Here is a 15,442-nt window from a genome sequence, read left to right as displayed (position 1 = left end):
AATAGAGAAGACTTGACGCTGGTGATGTATTTTCACTGTAGTGTAATATTATTAACTTTTCTGACTCTGCAGCTAAAGAATAAACCTTACTCTATTTTCATGTTTTGGCTTCAAAGGAGGAGGCGGTCCTTCTTTTTTTTCAGATTAAAATGGCTGGACTGTTGTAGGACTGCTTCAAATATCCATCCGTTATATACACTGCTGGCCCCATTTGGGGGTCACGCTAGGGCTAAACCTTGCTGCCAGTCTATCCCAGCAATCACAGGACTGACCCATATTTGATTCACAATAGAACATAAACAACAGATCAGATGCTGAAACTGAGACATTTTACCATTTCATGAAAAACATAAGCTCATTTTGAATTTGATGGCAGCAACACAAAAAAAAGTAGGGACAGGGGCATGTTTACCATTTTGTAGCATCCCCTCTTCTTTTAACTACAGTCTGTAAACGTCTGGGAAGTGTTGAGACCAGTTGCCTACTATATATCACTGTAGTAACTTCCAGTGTTAAAGCTGTCTTGCAGATGGTGCTGTTAATCTTTGTCACTGATCCAGCAGTAATATGATAAAGCTATAGCTCATGCTCTTTCTGACTGGTTGTATCACATTGCCTTTACCACGGCTACTTCACTTACCATGCTGGGTTCCTGGTCCTTTAACTCAGGGGTTCCCAACCTTTTCAGCCGGCGACCCCCAAAATAAAGGTGCCAGAGGCCGGGGACCCCCACTGAAGATGGCTTAACCGACCAAGCACATTCTAGAATAGTCATGTGCAGACGAGGCTGCCCAGTAGGGGGGAAAAATGGGAGAGCTTTCTGGGGCCAAGCCAAACTGGGGGCCAGCAAAATCATGGTCCATTATGAAGTCAAGCTGTGGTATTTTATATTTAACCTGAATAATAACCACTCTTGTCAAAGAAACACATTTTAATTCATTTGTGTTGTAAGTAACCCTCTTAAAAGCAATCCTTTTGTTAAAAACAGAATTAAGATTTGTTAAAAATAGCTAAAATGTGTTAATAATGGCAAAAAAAAGGTGGGAAAGGTGGTGAAATTGGATTATAAAAGTAGCAGCAAGGGGTTAGAAATGCCAACAATTAGATAAAAGTGGCAAAAAATAACCAAAAAAGGACAAAAATGGTTTAGAGTGGCAAAAATGTGCATATTAAGTGGTAAAACATGATTCAAAAGTGGCTGAAATGGCACTGAAGTGGCAAAAATAGGTGGAAAATTAGTGATGTGGGATGAAAATTGGCAATAAGAAAGGGGTTAGCTGAGGCAGAAATTATCAGAAACTGGCAAAAATGGAGTCAAATTGTAAAATGTGGCTTAAAAAGTGGTAAAAGGGGTTAATACTGGCAATAATGGGTCAACAGACCCAACAATAGGCAGAGAGTGGCAAGATTTGGTTTAGAAGTGGCAAAAACAGGCAGAAAAAAGTGGTGGAAAGGGTTTGAAATTGAAAAAAAATGGGTTTTAAGTTGCAAAAATGTGTTAAAATTGGTGGGGAAAAGTGATGAAAACGGGTTAAAATTGGTGTAAGTGGCGGCAGTGGAAGTCAAAAATGCTATTTGTTTTTTTTTTAAGGCATCTGGAGACCCCCTCTCAGTGTCTCACAACCCCCAATGGGGTCCTGACCCCAATGTTGAGAACCACTGCTTTAACTGGCAAACAGTTACTCATTCTCTCCCTCTCAATTCCACTTTTCCTTTTCTTGCGATCATCATTTTCATCAGGCCACTGTTGTGTGCATTACAACGGACACTTTGGCCGTAGCCTGAACACTACAACAACTCGCTGAGCACATTTGAATAGCCGTGAGTCGCACTTGCATATGATGATGCGTGCACTGAGAGAGGTCTAGTCACTCTGCTTGGCCAAATAGACCCTCAGACCACTGGGAAATGTCCAAGGGCACAAGATGTACAATTCACTCATAAATAAATCGAAACCAGTTCCTGAAACATTTATTTGTTATTGATGCTCTAAGCTCCTGTGAGGAGTGTTGAGCTGGTTATGAAACAAACTTGAAGACGATGAAGATGGTGCTACTTTATTGAACAGCAGAATCAAAGCAGACAATTAGGAACAAGACTGGTTATCTCAATATTGTTTTTATCGTTATGGATTCTAGGCATGTATCTGTATAATCCTGTTTGCATCCCGCACAGATTCTGATAATCCATGTTAAATAGTCAGAATAGCAGACAGTGTGTTTACTTAAGCACTGCCCTGATTAAGTTTCCTCTCTGAATGAAGGAAACCCTAAGACAAACAATCAATTTGTTGTCATGCATAACGGTGCAACAAACGGATTAAAAAAAAACACAGCTGAGAGTCCAAGGCAGATTTAGCTCCTGGTTATAACTTAGTAATAGCAATGTAAAAGTAATATTTACCACCCATACTTGCACATCATTTTTCATCATTATTTTTTAAATCATAAAGAGGTGAAAATGTTTCCTGATCTATGGAATGTTTGTGCATCATAAAAACTGCAGTTCACTTCCCTGACCCTCTCAAAGACAGATGGCTAATCTTTTCTAGATCAATACCATGCTATTACCATCCTCATCATTAGATGGTTAATGCAATAAGGCCTATTTGCATAGAAAGGGGTGTTTTTTCCCCAAATTACTGCATAATGGCTCTGCGTCTCTCTGGGCAGGTCTGTATGTGTGGTGATAGGCCACCAACACTATAAGGGGAGCATTAAAGCTGTGCCTTTTGACTTATTTATAGTGTTTTCATGCACATACGTTTTTGTGGATCTTTAACAAAGCATCACACCGCCTACCTGCCATGTGATGCTGGCTACGTGGAAACAGACTCATATTTAAACATGTTTACGCAGCACTGGTGACTGCAACATTATTTCACACATACATCTGGTAAACCTTCCGCTGACTGTGTTTGGGAAAGGGCAGAGCTTTTGAAAAAAAAAAACTTTGTAGAAACAGTGTGCATGCCTAGGTGTTTGATTTCATACACCTATGAAAGTGATTGGAACACCTGATTTCCATTATTTGGATGGGTGAGTGAATACTTTTGGCAAAAAGGTGTATCTTGAGCACTTATTCTGCAGTGGTAATTTTTCAGTGTGCTTGATAATGAATAATACTTTGTATATTTTGGTGCATTTTTTGGTGGTCCTTTGTGATTTATCTATATGTATGTATGCACAGGTATATGCAAATATATTTGTATGTTTAAATATGCCACTGTTTGGGGTCACCTGTACTTAGAGGTGGAATGTAAATGTAAACTTCAGAACCATCCAGATTCCTAGAAATGTGTCCTTTCTGAGTGGTCATATTTAAGCCATCAGTGGTTTAGATTCGATGTTGTCGCCTTGAGTGTGTGTAAAGAAATGTTGATGGATTTTAATGCAGCTGGAACTGAATGAGCTTTGTGTTTATGAAAGAGTACTCTTTGGAGTGGGGATTTTAGTGCACACTCAGCTGTTTTATAACAAAGCCTGCTCCTCTGGATCCGGCAGACTCTCCAATAACCGTTCTACCTGCCAATCTGCATTTATCACTGCTTCACTGCTTCCACAGGACCGGATGGTTTCAGGGTAAACTGTGTAACTCAAAAAGAGCATAAACAGCAGCAGCCGAAGTGCAGTGATGTATTTGGATCCAGGATTTAGGAGTAGGCATTTGAAAACAGTGTAACAGGAGAGGACAGGATCTGTAAGTCTGTAAGTGTTTTGATACTGATACATAATGTCACACTTTGGTTCCTTTCTCCTGTTACACTGAGTGTGAAATATTGACTGTCAGGACAATAACGCCACAGTGTCATCTTTTCTTGAAAAGCATTTTTATCCTATTTCTAATATTTTAAAGGTCACATATCACATTTACCCCTTTAAGGCAAGTTTATATTGGACTCAGACGCCCCCACAACATGCCTGTGAAGTCTGTTGCTGAATAAACACTCCAGGGTTGGATTTTTGCATGTCTAAAAACCCCTCTGTTTCAGCCCTGCTCAGTATAAGCTGTTTCTGTGCCTGTGGCTTAAGTGCTACTGAGCTGTCTGACTTCGCCCCTGACCACACCCCTCTCAGGAAATGGCTCTCCTGATCCTCCTATTTAGCTGCTAGCTGAGCGGAGGATCATAGGAGGAGGGTTGAACTTTCTTCCAAGAAAAGGGAGGGCCATTGGAACCTGGGGGCGGGGCTAACTCCCCACATGACATCATGAAGGGAAAATCTGAGAACGGCTTGTTTCAGCACACATTTGCTGGGGGGGGGGTCTTGAGGGGATTTTTGACATATTTTTGTTAGAAAAGCCTGAAAAGTGATTTTTGGATAATATGTCCCCTTTAAAACATACAATTTCTTCCTTGCTCTTGACAAGCATAGTGTATGGATTTTACCTTAATTTAGAGAATATTGGCCTATTAATAATCTGTTTAAAAATGTGTTTTTGGAAAATTCCAGAATCTGCCGAGCAAGTGTGCCCATAGAAATGACTGGGTCCCTGAACAGCCTAGTGAACAGGCCCTTCAAAGATGTGATTTATCGATATTCATGCATGTGTTGGATTAGTAGCATTAATAAAAGCCTTCTGACTAATACTGGCCTCTTTTTGGAGCTGAGACAAATGCAAACAAGTTATTATTAGCTAGAAAGTTCCCTCACTTTCTTTGCATTTTTTCTGGATTCCTGACTTTTGTGCAGGTTGAGACTTTACTGGCCAAATGTTTTAGTTCAACTGACCCATCCTCATTGTTAAAATAACCAAAACAAAGGCTAATTCTATTGTAAGACAAGATGATATATTTCACTGCAACACTAAATAAAATGTGCATTTTTCTGCTTTATAAAATTAGTTTTCAGATTAGCTTTACAGTTGACTATATTTTTACTGACCTCCACTTATTAAACTAAACTGTAATTGGACACAGAAAGTGAAAACAAAATAAAAATAACAACTAATAAAATATCCAAAACTATTAAAACCTTGTGATGGACACAGACCCTTGTAGTATCAACACACTTTAAATGAAGCTCAGTAGTTCATGCAGGACACAAGTGTCATATACCCAAAAGTGATCAGCTTATGGCCAGCTGATTCCAATTATCGCCTCCCAGCTCCCACCGCCAATCACAGCTCTTTCTCTCAACACAGCTGTGAATTTAAAGATGACGTACTTCTCACTTATCGCTGGTTGCATTAATGCTGATGCACCTTGCTGCTGCTTCTGGCAAAGCTGCACCTCCTCCACCCCAGCCTCCTCCCTTATAGCTTAAAGCTTGTTGCACCCTCATATTGAGATTCACTCTACTATAGATAAATTGCTTTTGAACTAATTTTATTGTAATCGGTGTGCACTGTCATAAATGTATCTATCCACATGGGGGTTTCTAGCTATGCGCTCCCTGGACAGTCAGAGCATGCTGCTTGATTAACCCAGGGAGCATCTTTTTAGCAGATTCTTCTCTGCCAAGTAAAACTGTAAATCCATTTTGCAATAAAATGGTTCCTGACTGAAATGTTGGTTTTGTCTCCAAACAAGGCAGACTGAGACCTAATCCACACATCAATGGGTATTTTTGAAAAATAGTTTCTCCCTTATTTTCAGAAACAATTCTTCCAACACATGCTATACTCTCAAAAACATCTTCTAAATAAAAATGCAAAAACGCAGTTACATGCTGTATGCCATGGGCATTTCAATCACAAAGATGTCTCACCCTCCCAAACCCGATCCCCTTTCCAAGATCCAAGTCCCTTCAAGCATCTCTGTTCATCAGGGGAGCAACTGTGTGTAAGCATTAAAAATCCCAGTTAGCAACATCAACATCAGTGTCCACACAAGTGACATCCAAGAGAGGAAAAACTGCTTTACATTGAAACGTTCCAACTCCAGATCTCTTTTTTACCCTTCTACCCACAGCGTACAGATCTTTTAGGCATGTTTGGACCAAAAGTTGAGGCTAATGTAAGGCGGTGATGTGGCGAGTAAGCCTGCCTGAGGGCACCATCGGGTGGGAAAGAGGATTGGCACAGCCCAGGTAGTGCTCTGGATATCACCAGGGGCATGGGAAATTAATCTGTGGAAAAAATCCACACCTCTACAGCAGAGGAAGGAGTGGATGTGGCAAGTAAGCATGGCTAGGGCAGGGCAGTTTAATTACAAATTCAACTGAGCCATATTTTAAAATCAAGAGATGTAGCTGGGCCAGACATGTTCTTGGCGCCCAGTGAGCAGCTGGTAATGTCGAATTTGAACCAATACAGATTAATTTGATGAAAAATGTGCACTTTTTATTTATAGTCTCCCTTTTAAATTTGGCAACATGACAAAAGCACATCAAAAAGTGCATAAAAACACAACAACAGAGCTGTATTTGAACCTGAGGTAGTAGAAATGTTTTATTCACTTGAATAAAAATAAAATAAATAGCCACGCTTCAAAACAACACAGTGCATTGTGGGTATACTCTTGCTAGGCTACGCTGAGTGTTGCATTCATGGTCTGAAATACTGTGGAATTTATGAAACTTGCAAAACAGGTTGCCCTCTGCATCTTTGGCATGGCCACAGGCTGGGCCACTTGGGGGTTTGTTCTGGGCCGCATGTGGCCCCCAGGCCGCTAATTGAATAGGCCTGGCCTAGGGTACTTTCTGGGTAGGTAGTAGGGTTGCAACAAGGCTCTGGTTGTGCCCTGGATGTCCCAAGGTCCTGAAAAGTGCCAACAGTCTCTGGGCATGCTGTCAGGAGTGAAAAGGTCCACACAAAAAAAATGCTATCAGGCTTGACCTCGGCTGCTGAGTGATGTGTCGAGCTCGACTCTGGCCACCCCCTCTTCCATCCCCTGGTTGTGGCACATCAGTGAATTGTTGGTGCCCTATGCCTAAAATGCACACATAGGACTGTAAATGCTGGAAGAATTCACCAAAATTTTCTGTATGTATTTCTGATGGTGTGATAAACAGCACAGAAGAAACTCCCTTTTTTAAAGTTTCTGATCAAAATTCATTGTGAATTCCATGTAAAACATTTGCCAAAAATAGAATGCCTTTGTTTTCAGAAAACACAACTTACACATGTAAAAAAAAAAAACAAGCGCAGCAAAGATGAGAGGTAAAGCTTTTTCCACAGGGGGCACCAAAATCAGCACAATCCACAGCAGCTTCAAAGTTTCAGGCATCAGCAGAGAGCATGAATAAGAAAGCTGCTCATGTAGCCTGTGACTCATTTTTTACTGAGTCATCACGAGATTTAACACATGCATAAGAACTTGAAACAGTTATGGGCGTGTGTCCCAACTGTTTCCATGAAATATTCAAATGTTTGAGCCTCCAGCAAACACGCATATGGAACTTTATTTCCAGAAAGTGAACACTGGGTTTGTCAAGGATCACTGAGAGGGGAGGAAAACAGAGGGATTTAAACTTCAGGCTTTCTCTATGTGTGTCTTATTTGATGTATTTTGTTTCATTTTTACAGTTATGACAGGATATGCCTTTTTTGTGGCAGGTGCCATGTTTTGCTGATGAGAAGTATTCACCCCCCTTGAATGTTTTACCTTTTTATTGATTTTAAATCATTATATTATCAATCATGGTCAACATATTTTGGCTTTTTGGACAAAAAAAGAGTTGCAAAAACACTATTTAAAGTGAAAGTGAAAATATGTTTCTACAAAGCAATGCCAATTAGATATAAATGTAAGGTAAAATAAGTGCACGTCAGAGACTCAGGCGTCTGCATAAAACTGCAAAAAAATTTACCCCCCTTCAAGTCAGTTTTCAGAAGATGCACCTTTGACTGCAAACACAGATGGTGTAATGGTAGCCAGGAATACTCATTAATGAGTGACTGGATCTTTCAGACACAAGTGTCTTTATACTGACAGGAGATTGGGGGTTTTGATCCTGGTCAGGGTCTGGGCACAATGTTGACCCCTGGGCAAGTCCTTAACACCATGAACCCCTGTCTGTGTGTCAGGTGTGTTGTTTTGGATATAAGTGTCTGTTAAATGTAATTTTAACACTGTATTTTCTAAAAGGTGGACTACTGTTTTTGTCTCCTGGATAAATGAGGAAGAAAAGCGGTTAAATATGGCCCTCCTGGCTCACACTGTCCCAGAATGCTCTGTGAGTAGCTTGCACTATGAATCGATAAGGACATTTTTGGCAGCTTTTCCCCCTCATGATGTGAAAGTCATCCCATGAAACTAATACAGTCGCTTTCTGTTTAGTAAATACACATTATGGACTGCAGATTTTATTGAATTCAAAACAAAAAGTAAGAAGCGGAGGTGGATGGAGGTGGGTGGACATGATTTTGATTGAGAGCCCAAGAATTTACATACTGTGTGTTTAAATCTGATTCACCACCAGCCTCATTGAAACTCACACTGTGGAGCAGAAGTCAGCAAAGACGGATCATAAAAAGGCCCAGGGAGGAGATCAATACTTTAGTTTCATGGTTGAAAACCGCTCAGACGTATCTAACTTTATTAATCTAAGTTTATCTAACTTCAGTACCTTGTGGCAGATCTAATTCTTTCTGTAAATGTTTACTTCTCTCTCCAGTAGAGTGGAGTTTCTTACATATGTGCTGCAATGTAGTAATCATTTAGATGTGACCGTTACAATGGGAATTAGTCTACACACTCATTAGTGATCACTGATTAAAACCTCAGGTCTCTGCGGTATCATTATTTCAGGAGAAGCTATTTATATTCATAAATATTGATTAAAAACTCCCACACCATAATGATATCCATCAGCTTTTTAAATTACTTCTTCTTCATCTTTTAATATTCTAACTCAGTGCTTTGCATTTGTCTCCACACAGGGAGTGCTGTCGGTTTTTTGGGGACGACGGGCTGACACCCAAAGTGTTTTTCACCAAGGTGGCGCCCTTCGGCCTGCTGTGGATCCTCACCAACTACCTGTACCTGCAGGCCCTCAGGAAGATCAACACAACAGACGTGTCAGCGCTCTTCTGTTGTAACAAGGCCTTCGTCTTCCTGCTGTCCTGGATTGTACTCAGAGACCGCTTCATGGGGGTCAGGGTGAGTTCATCCGTCTGCGTGTCCATATCTCTGTTTGCCTTTTTCCTCAGAAAATGATGCTGCTGCAGCTTTTAAGAAGAGTCAAGAACGGGCCATAGCAGGAGGCTGGATAGGAAATTAATAGCTTTCCCTTCAGGCAACAAATCTGTGGAGGCTGTTACCTGTAATGAAAAACATAATAACCAACAAAACAAGCTACTATTAATCTGCATATTTGTGTTGGTTTCATAGAAGGAATATATAGAATTCCAATTAATCACCTGGGACAGCTAGTAAAAACGGGCTAACAGGGCTAAGACCGCTCTTATTTTCCTTAAAATAAACCAAGATAATTGTGCCCTACTGAAATGATAAGCACTCAGTGAAGAAAACCTTGGAAGGCTTTTTACAAGATTTTGGAGTGTTTCTGCAGGAATTTGTGCCCATTCATTCTGTAGAGCATTTATGAAGTCAGGCACTGATGCTGAATGAGAAGGCCTGGCTCATGATCTCTGCTCCAGTTCATCCCAAAGGTGCTCGAAGGGTTGAGGTCAGGGCTCTGTGCGGGCCAGTCAAGTTCTTCCACACCAAACTTATCAACCATGTCTTTAAAGTCCTCGCTTTGTGCATTGGGGCACAGTCATGTTGGAATAGAAAAGGGTCTTTTCCAAACTGTTGCCACAAAGTTTGAAGCATAGCATTGTCCAAAATGTCTTGGTATGCTGAAGGATTAAGACTGGCCTTCACTGGAGATAAGGAGCCTAGCCCAAACCCTGATAAACAGCCCCATATCATTATCCCTCCTACACCAAACTTCATGGTCGACACAATGCAGCCAGGCAGGTAATGTTCTCCTGGCATCCACCAAACCCAGACTCACCCATCTGACTGCCAAATAGAGGAGTGTGATTCATCACTCCAAAGAACACATTTCCTCAACTCCACAGTCCAGTGTCGGTGTGCTTTACAACACTCCATCCGACGCATAACATTGGACTTGGTGACATGAGGCTTGCATGCAGTTTGGCCATAGAAACCCATTCACAAAGCTTCCAGTGCACAGTTTTTGTGTTTACATTAATGCCAGTGAATGTTCAGAACTTTTCTGATCTGGAACCAGCAGAGCGTTGGTGACTTCTACGCACCATGTGCCTCAGCAGTCAATGACCTCTCTCTGTGATCTTATAACCTTGCAAAGCAGATGGATACGGCCGTTTCCATGTTTCTCACTGGCGAATCCATCTTGCAAAGCTCCCATCTGAACTGTTTGGGCCCGGTTAGAAAGTGACAGGACCAATCAGCGTCGAGGGACAGTACTTTCAGGTGCGGCGGAGTCGTGACGTAAGCAAGCAGCAACAAGAGACCGGTGCAATAATGGCAGAAGAGCTTAGCATGAATGCTTCATTAAAAAAAGAACCAAGAACAGCAGTGAGTTGTTTTCTTTAAAAAAAATGCAAAAGTCATGTGCTGACATGTCTATAGTCACCATGGTTCGCAGCGTTGTGCAGTTCTCTATGGAGTTTACTCCTTTGGTAGGGTTGTAGCTAGGTAGCAGTGACATCATATGTTTTGTTGCTCTGATTGGCTCGTTAAGATGTGTCAGACAGAATGTTCATCCAATCACTCTCCGAGTTCTTTTTCAAAGGCTGTGCCCTTTCCCAAATGCTGTATATTAGAGGTTTCCCAGATGGATGTGTGAAACAAATCCATCTGGCGTGCCAGGTTAGTGATCTTATGCATCCTTATGCTTTTAGGCTGAGTTGTTGTTGTCCCTAAACACTTTCACTTTCTAATAATATCACTCACAGTTGACTGTGGAATATCCAGCAGGGATGAAATTTTAAAAACCATATTATTGCAAAGGTGGCATCCATCACAGTACCACACTTGAAATCACTGAGCTCTCAGATCATGTTCTTTATCATGTTAGTTGAAGTCAAAACCACAGCGTAGCAGACCAACAGAGTTTAATAGAATAATTATACGTAGTATCAACGCTGAGACAGCTTTAAAGAGTCAACAACAGGCCGTAAAATAAGCAGTTTATCCTTCAGGCTGACTTCTACCTGTAATGAGGAATATAATTACCAACACGACAGGCAATGAATGACTCATTTTCATAACGTGCTAATGCAAATACTTTAATAATGAGACTCTGTGACACTTGTGTCCTTGTCTTCTGAAGTCTGCTTGTGAAATAAAGGTAGCTTTTAGGTTCTGAAAACTGCTGGTACATTTTCAATCAAATTTCTTTTAATTCATCCAGCTTATATAGAAAAATAAACTCAGATTTACTACAGTCTGAGAGCTTTAACATTTCTCAACCTTTCACTCCAACATGTCTATTTTCAAGAAGTGAAAAGATGTCAAACCTGAATAAAGAGGGTTTTTTTCTCTCTTGCTAGATGCTTTAACCCTTTCTCAACATGTTTCAATGACTTGTGTAGGGCACTTTGAATTGTATTATTGCAGAAATGTTCTTTACAAATAAACTTGCTTTCCTCACCTTAGTATGATAACATCCAGAAAGCAAAAAAAAAAACACATTTACAATACTGGCAAATGTAGAGTATGAAAGAAATCTCGAGTTTTATGAAGCAGCTGTGTTTTCCTTTCTGTCCCAGTAATAAACTCATCATTTTGGATATTTTTGATTACGTCATGCTTCTGTGCTTGTTTTCCAATTTGCATTGTGTGAAGTAAAGTCAATACCATCTCATATATCGACTCTCCAACATGTCACTACACCTGAAACACAGCGCTGCTGTAACAGCTCCCTGGGCTACAGGAGATAACCAGATAACCTTCACTTGACTTTAGGCTTTTAATAAAGTCTCTCTTCGTCTCACTTTGGAGGAGAGGAAGCAGTCCACTTTTTCCTCTCAGCCCCTGGGGTTGGTGATAAAAATGATGAATGTGCTCCAGGCTCCAACAGTCTGGGATTAGCAGAGAGAGAAATATTAACCAATAAAATCAATAAAGAATCACAAATATATGATGTCTAACAAGAGCAGAGCTGTTTTGTGCTGTTTTGTGCTGCACCTTTGGTCTGAAATCTCGGTCCAGAGGGAGGAAGCTTACAGTCACTGCAAAGGTAGAGGCAGCTAATACGAGGGTTGCTATTCGTTGTAACTGTCTCCTATTCAGGGATGCTGAGTAGAGATGTGGCTCACCAATATCCTGACTTGACTGTTTAAGGAATACCTGTCTTTTCAAGTTGTGTGACCAAACCATGACACGGAAGAAAAAGATTGCAGACTAGATCCAGCAGGACAACTCACATCACTCCCATAGTATGTTCTGTACATTGGCTCCCAATCAACTTCCAACTTTAATCTAAGATCCTGTCTATAAAGTCCTGCATGGGCAGACGCCTGAATATATCTCCGACGTGGACAATCCCCGGTAAAAGCCTCGGGTCTGCTGACCAGGATCTTCTTTTAGGTCACATATCATGCAAAAAAAAAAAAAAAAAAAAAAAAAAACACTATCAGGCTTGTCTAGCAAAACTATGTGCCCCTGGCCCATGGGCATAGCACAGGGGAGAAAAAGGGTACTAATTACCTGGGCTCACAGTAGGGAGGGGCCTTTGAGAAGCCTGCAATGAAAAGTGCATTTTTACTTATTTTTCTCTTAGTAATTAGTGTCATTATTTAATCAAAAGGGACTAAATGAATTGGTCAAATGAAATTTGTGTCAAATTCGATGAATAAAATACTGGGGGATGCTGCTCCTGCCTAAAAAATGTCCAAATGGTGTAGTTCAGCTCTGCAAATTAATGCAAGTAAATATGATTCAACCCTAGTAAAAATATTGCTCATAAATGGGAAAATTTTGGTTTAAAAATTCATTAAAATGCATATATATTTGTAAAAATGATGTAAACTTTGTTGCTTGGATAGCTGGTTGAGGGGAGCCCAGTGTAATATTCTTTCTGGGGGCCCAAAATCCTTAGCTACGCCCCTGCCCTGGCCTGTCCACAATCTCCCAAAGAACTATAGATGTGATGGAAGTATTGGACATCTTTCACTGGCCGAGAGTAGCAGCTAGAGTGTAGACCTGGATGAGGGATTTCAGGTAAACACTAGCAGTTTTACTCACTGCTTTGTAAGCCCTGTTGATTGATGCGACCTGCAACTGGAAGTCAGTGTAGAGAGATGAATGATGGAGTGACATGTGGTGTCTTGGGTTGGTTGAAGACCAGTTGTGCTGTTGCATTCTGCAGATCATCTGCAGAGGTCTAAATGTGCATGCAGAGAGGCCTGTGAGTCTAATTGCATGAGTTGACGCGTGATATAACAAGAGCCTGTACCAGGAGCTGTGTTGCATGCTGTGTCAGGTAGGGTCTGATCTGAAATGACAACACAGTCTGCATAAATGGGCACCAGTGGTTCGATTGTAGAGGTCAGAAGGTTTCATACAGTCCTGGAGTGTGTGTGAATCCTCTCTATTCACACATGAGGGGAAAGGATTCTAAGTATAAACCTCCCGAAGGAATGCAGATTATACGCATTCTGTTGCTCTGACTGAATTTCCAACTGAATGTGTGAACCCCACACAGCGCGTTGGAGTGGATTTACCTGTGTGACGGCGTGATTTCCCGCCAGCGATGAGTGTGTCATTCAACTGAACCCCCCTGCTGCGTGTCAGTTTGTGTGTGTCTGTTTGCATGTTTGCTGCTGATTCTTTCTGCATGAGGAGAGAAAAGTGACAAGAGGAGTGAGATGGGGTTTAAGCTCTGTGAATTGAGGTATCTCCTCCTGCTGCTCTTTTCAGATGCCTTCATATCTGCAGCCGTCCTGCACTCCATAAAATGAATTTCCCTCTTTTTTGTTTCCGTCACACACTCCCAACCAGCCCATCTAGTCCCTCGTGCATGCCCCGACTCTCAACCTCCATTATCTGCTATGAAAGGCCTCAGTAAAAGACAAATACTGTAATGTTTCTGCTCTCTACTTCTCTCTTCCACCACCAGTTTCTCTCTCTCTCTTAGTGGTGGGGATTGCAGTGTTTGGATGTCTGCAGCAATGCAGGGATCTTGGACGAGTATGTCATGAAAGTATAGGAGAGGAGAGAGGGATGGGGATGAGAATGCTAAATCATTCTTGTGAAACAGCAATGCTTTGGGGATATTGTGTGCATAATATTATGGCTGTTCTGGAGGCTCAGTTTGGCAGCAACAGCAGCGTCAGAACAGGTTGGATGCTTTTAAAATAAACAGACGAGTGTTGCTTTATGTGGGATTTGTGGCTGGATTTATCAGCCATAAAGGGAGTTAGATACAACCTAATCCACATCGACATACTGCAGTAATAAGACCGTAATCACATAAGCTACCCCACATGCAGGTGTCATGATCCTCTCTCCGTCATTGTGCTGAACCATCTCCAGAAACCCAAACACCGACACATGCCGGGTCGCTGACCTTGTAAGCAAACAGCCCTTTGCAGAATGAAAGGTGCTTCTGTGACTGACGGCTCGCCTGAGGTGCAAAAAGAGCCATTTCGCTGAAGGTGTCCGGGGGCTTTGTCCGAGCAAAAACACGCAGCACATTTATCTTCCTGACATCTCCTTAATGCAGCGCTAATCCACTCTGCTGGACCCTGCCCTGTCCCTATTCATCAGACCAACACAGCTACAGTAGGTCCATGTGTGCTTGAACATACAGCAGAAGCGTGCTGCAGATGCACGAAGGGGAAAGTTCTCTTTGTTTTGAAGAGGGGTTGTTTGAGGTACCTATAAACACTGAGTTTATTACCTACAGTAGATGGCATCAGCTCTGCCCTTGTTAAAAAAAGGTTGGCTGAAGCACTGCCAAGAAAGCTCAGCTATGTAATCCTGTGGATGTTGTTTCAGGCAAAATGTGTAGCCACTTTAGAAGTATTGGACCGAAAAGAAAATATGTTTCTATACGGATTCAGCAAAAACAGATTAGTCTTAAACTAATCCTGAACAACACAAAAACAAACACATGGCTTTCTCAAACAGTGATAACATGTTCAGCAGTTTAAGTGTTTGGGTATCTTACTATACGAAGATTTCTCTTTTCAGTGACACATCTTACTTTGAATAGGAAAAACCTGAACTGAGGTGTAATAATAGCAATAAGTCTTCCTTAATGACAAGAAACAGAAAAAAGACTGCTCAATGCTCAGTACTGCCTGTTTTGGACTATAGACTATAAGTATGTGTATATTTACAGTGCCTATAAAAAGCATTCAACCCCTTGGATGTTTTACCCTTTCATTGAAGTAATGAATAAGCTTTGGTCAATATGATTTGGGTTGTTGGACAAAAAAAGAGTAAAAAAACACCTCTGTTTACTGTCTATGAATTAAAATATGTAATGTAAAATAAGTGATTGCATAAATACTCACCACTTTCAAGTCAATATTTAGTAGATGCACATTTGGCTGCAAT

The 15,442-nt window shown here is 41.1% G+C and overlaps 1 protein-coding gene across 4 annotated transcripts in view; it reads left to right on the top strand.

Moving 5' to 3' along the window:
• The window catches only part of slc35f3b (solute carrier family 35 member F3b), a 174,553-nt gene that overhangs the window by 141,149 nt on the left and 17,962 nt on the right, over positions 1 to 15,442 (top strand). For all 4 annotated transcript variants that reach the window (XM_041788759.1, XM_041788760.1, XM_041788757.1 and 1 more), the window contains one exon: positions 8,824 to 9,043. In XM_041788759.1, the coding sequence (XP_041644693.1) occupies positions 8,824 to 9,043 (220 nt within the window). The remainder of the gene's footprint in view (positions 1 to 8,823; positions 9,044 to 15,442) is intronic.

Source organism: Cheilinus undulatus, linkage group 6, assembly GCF_018320785.1.
Source record: "Cheilinus undulatus linkage group 6, ASM1832078v1, whole genome shotgun sequence".
Lineage (NCBI taxonomy): Eukaryota > Metazoa > Chordata > Actinopteri > Labriformes > Labridae > Cheilinus > Cheilinus undulatus.
This window is presented reverse-complemented; position numbering and strand designations above follow the sequence as displayed.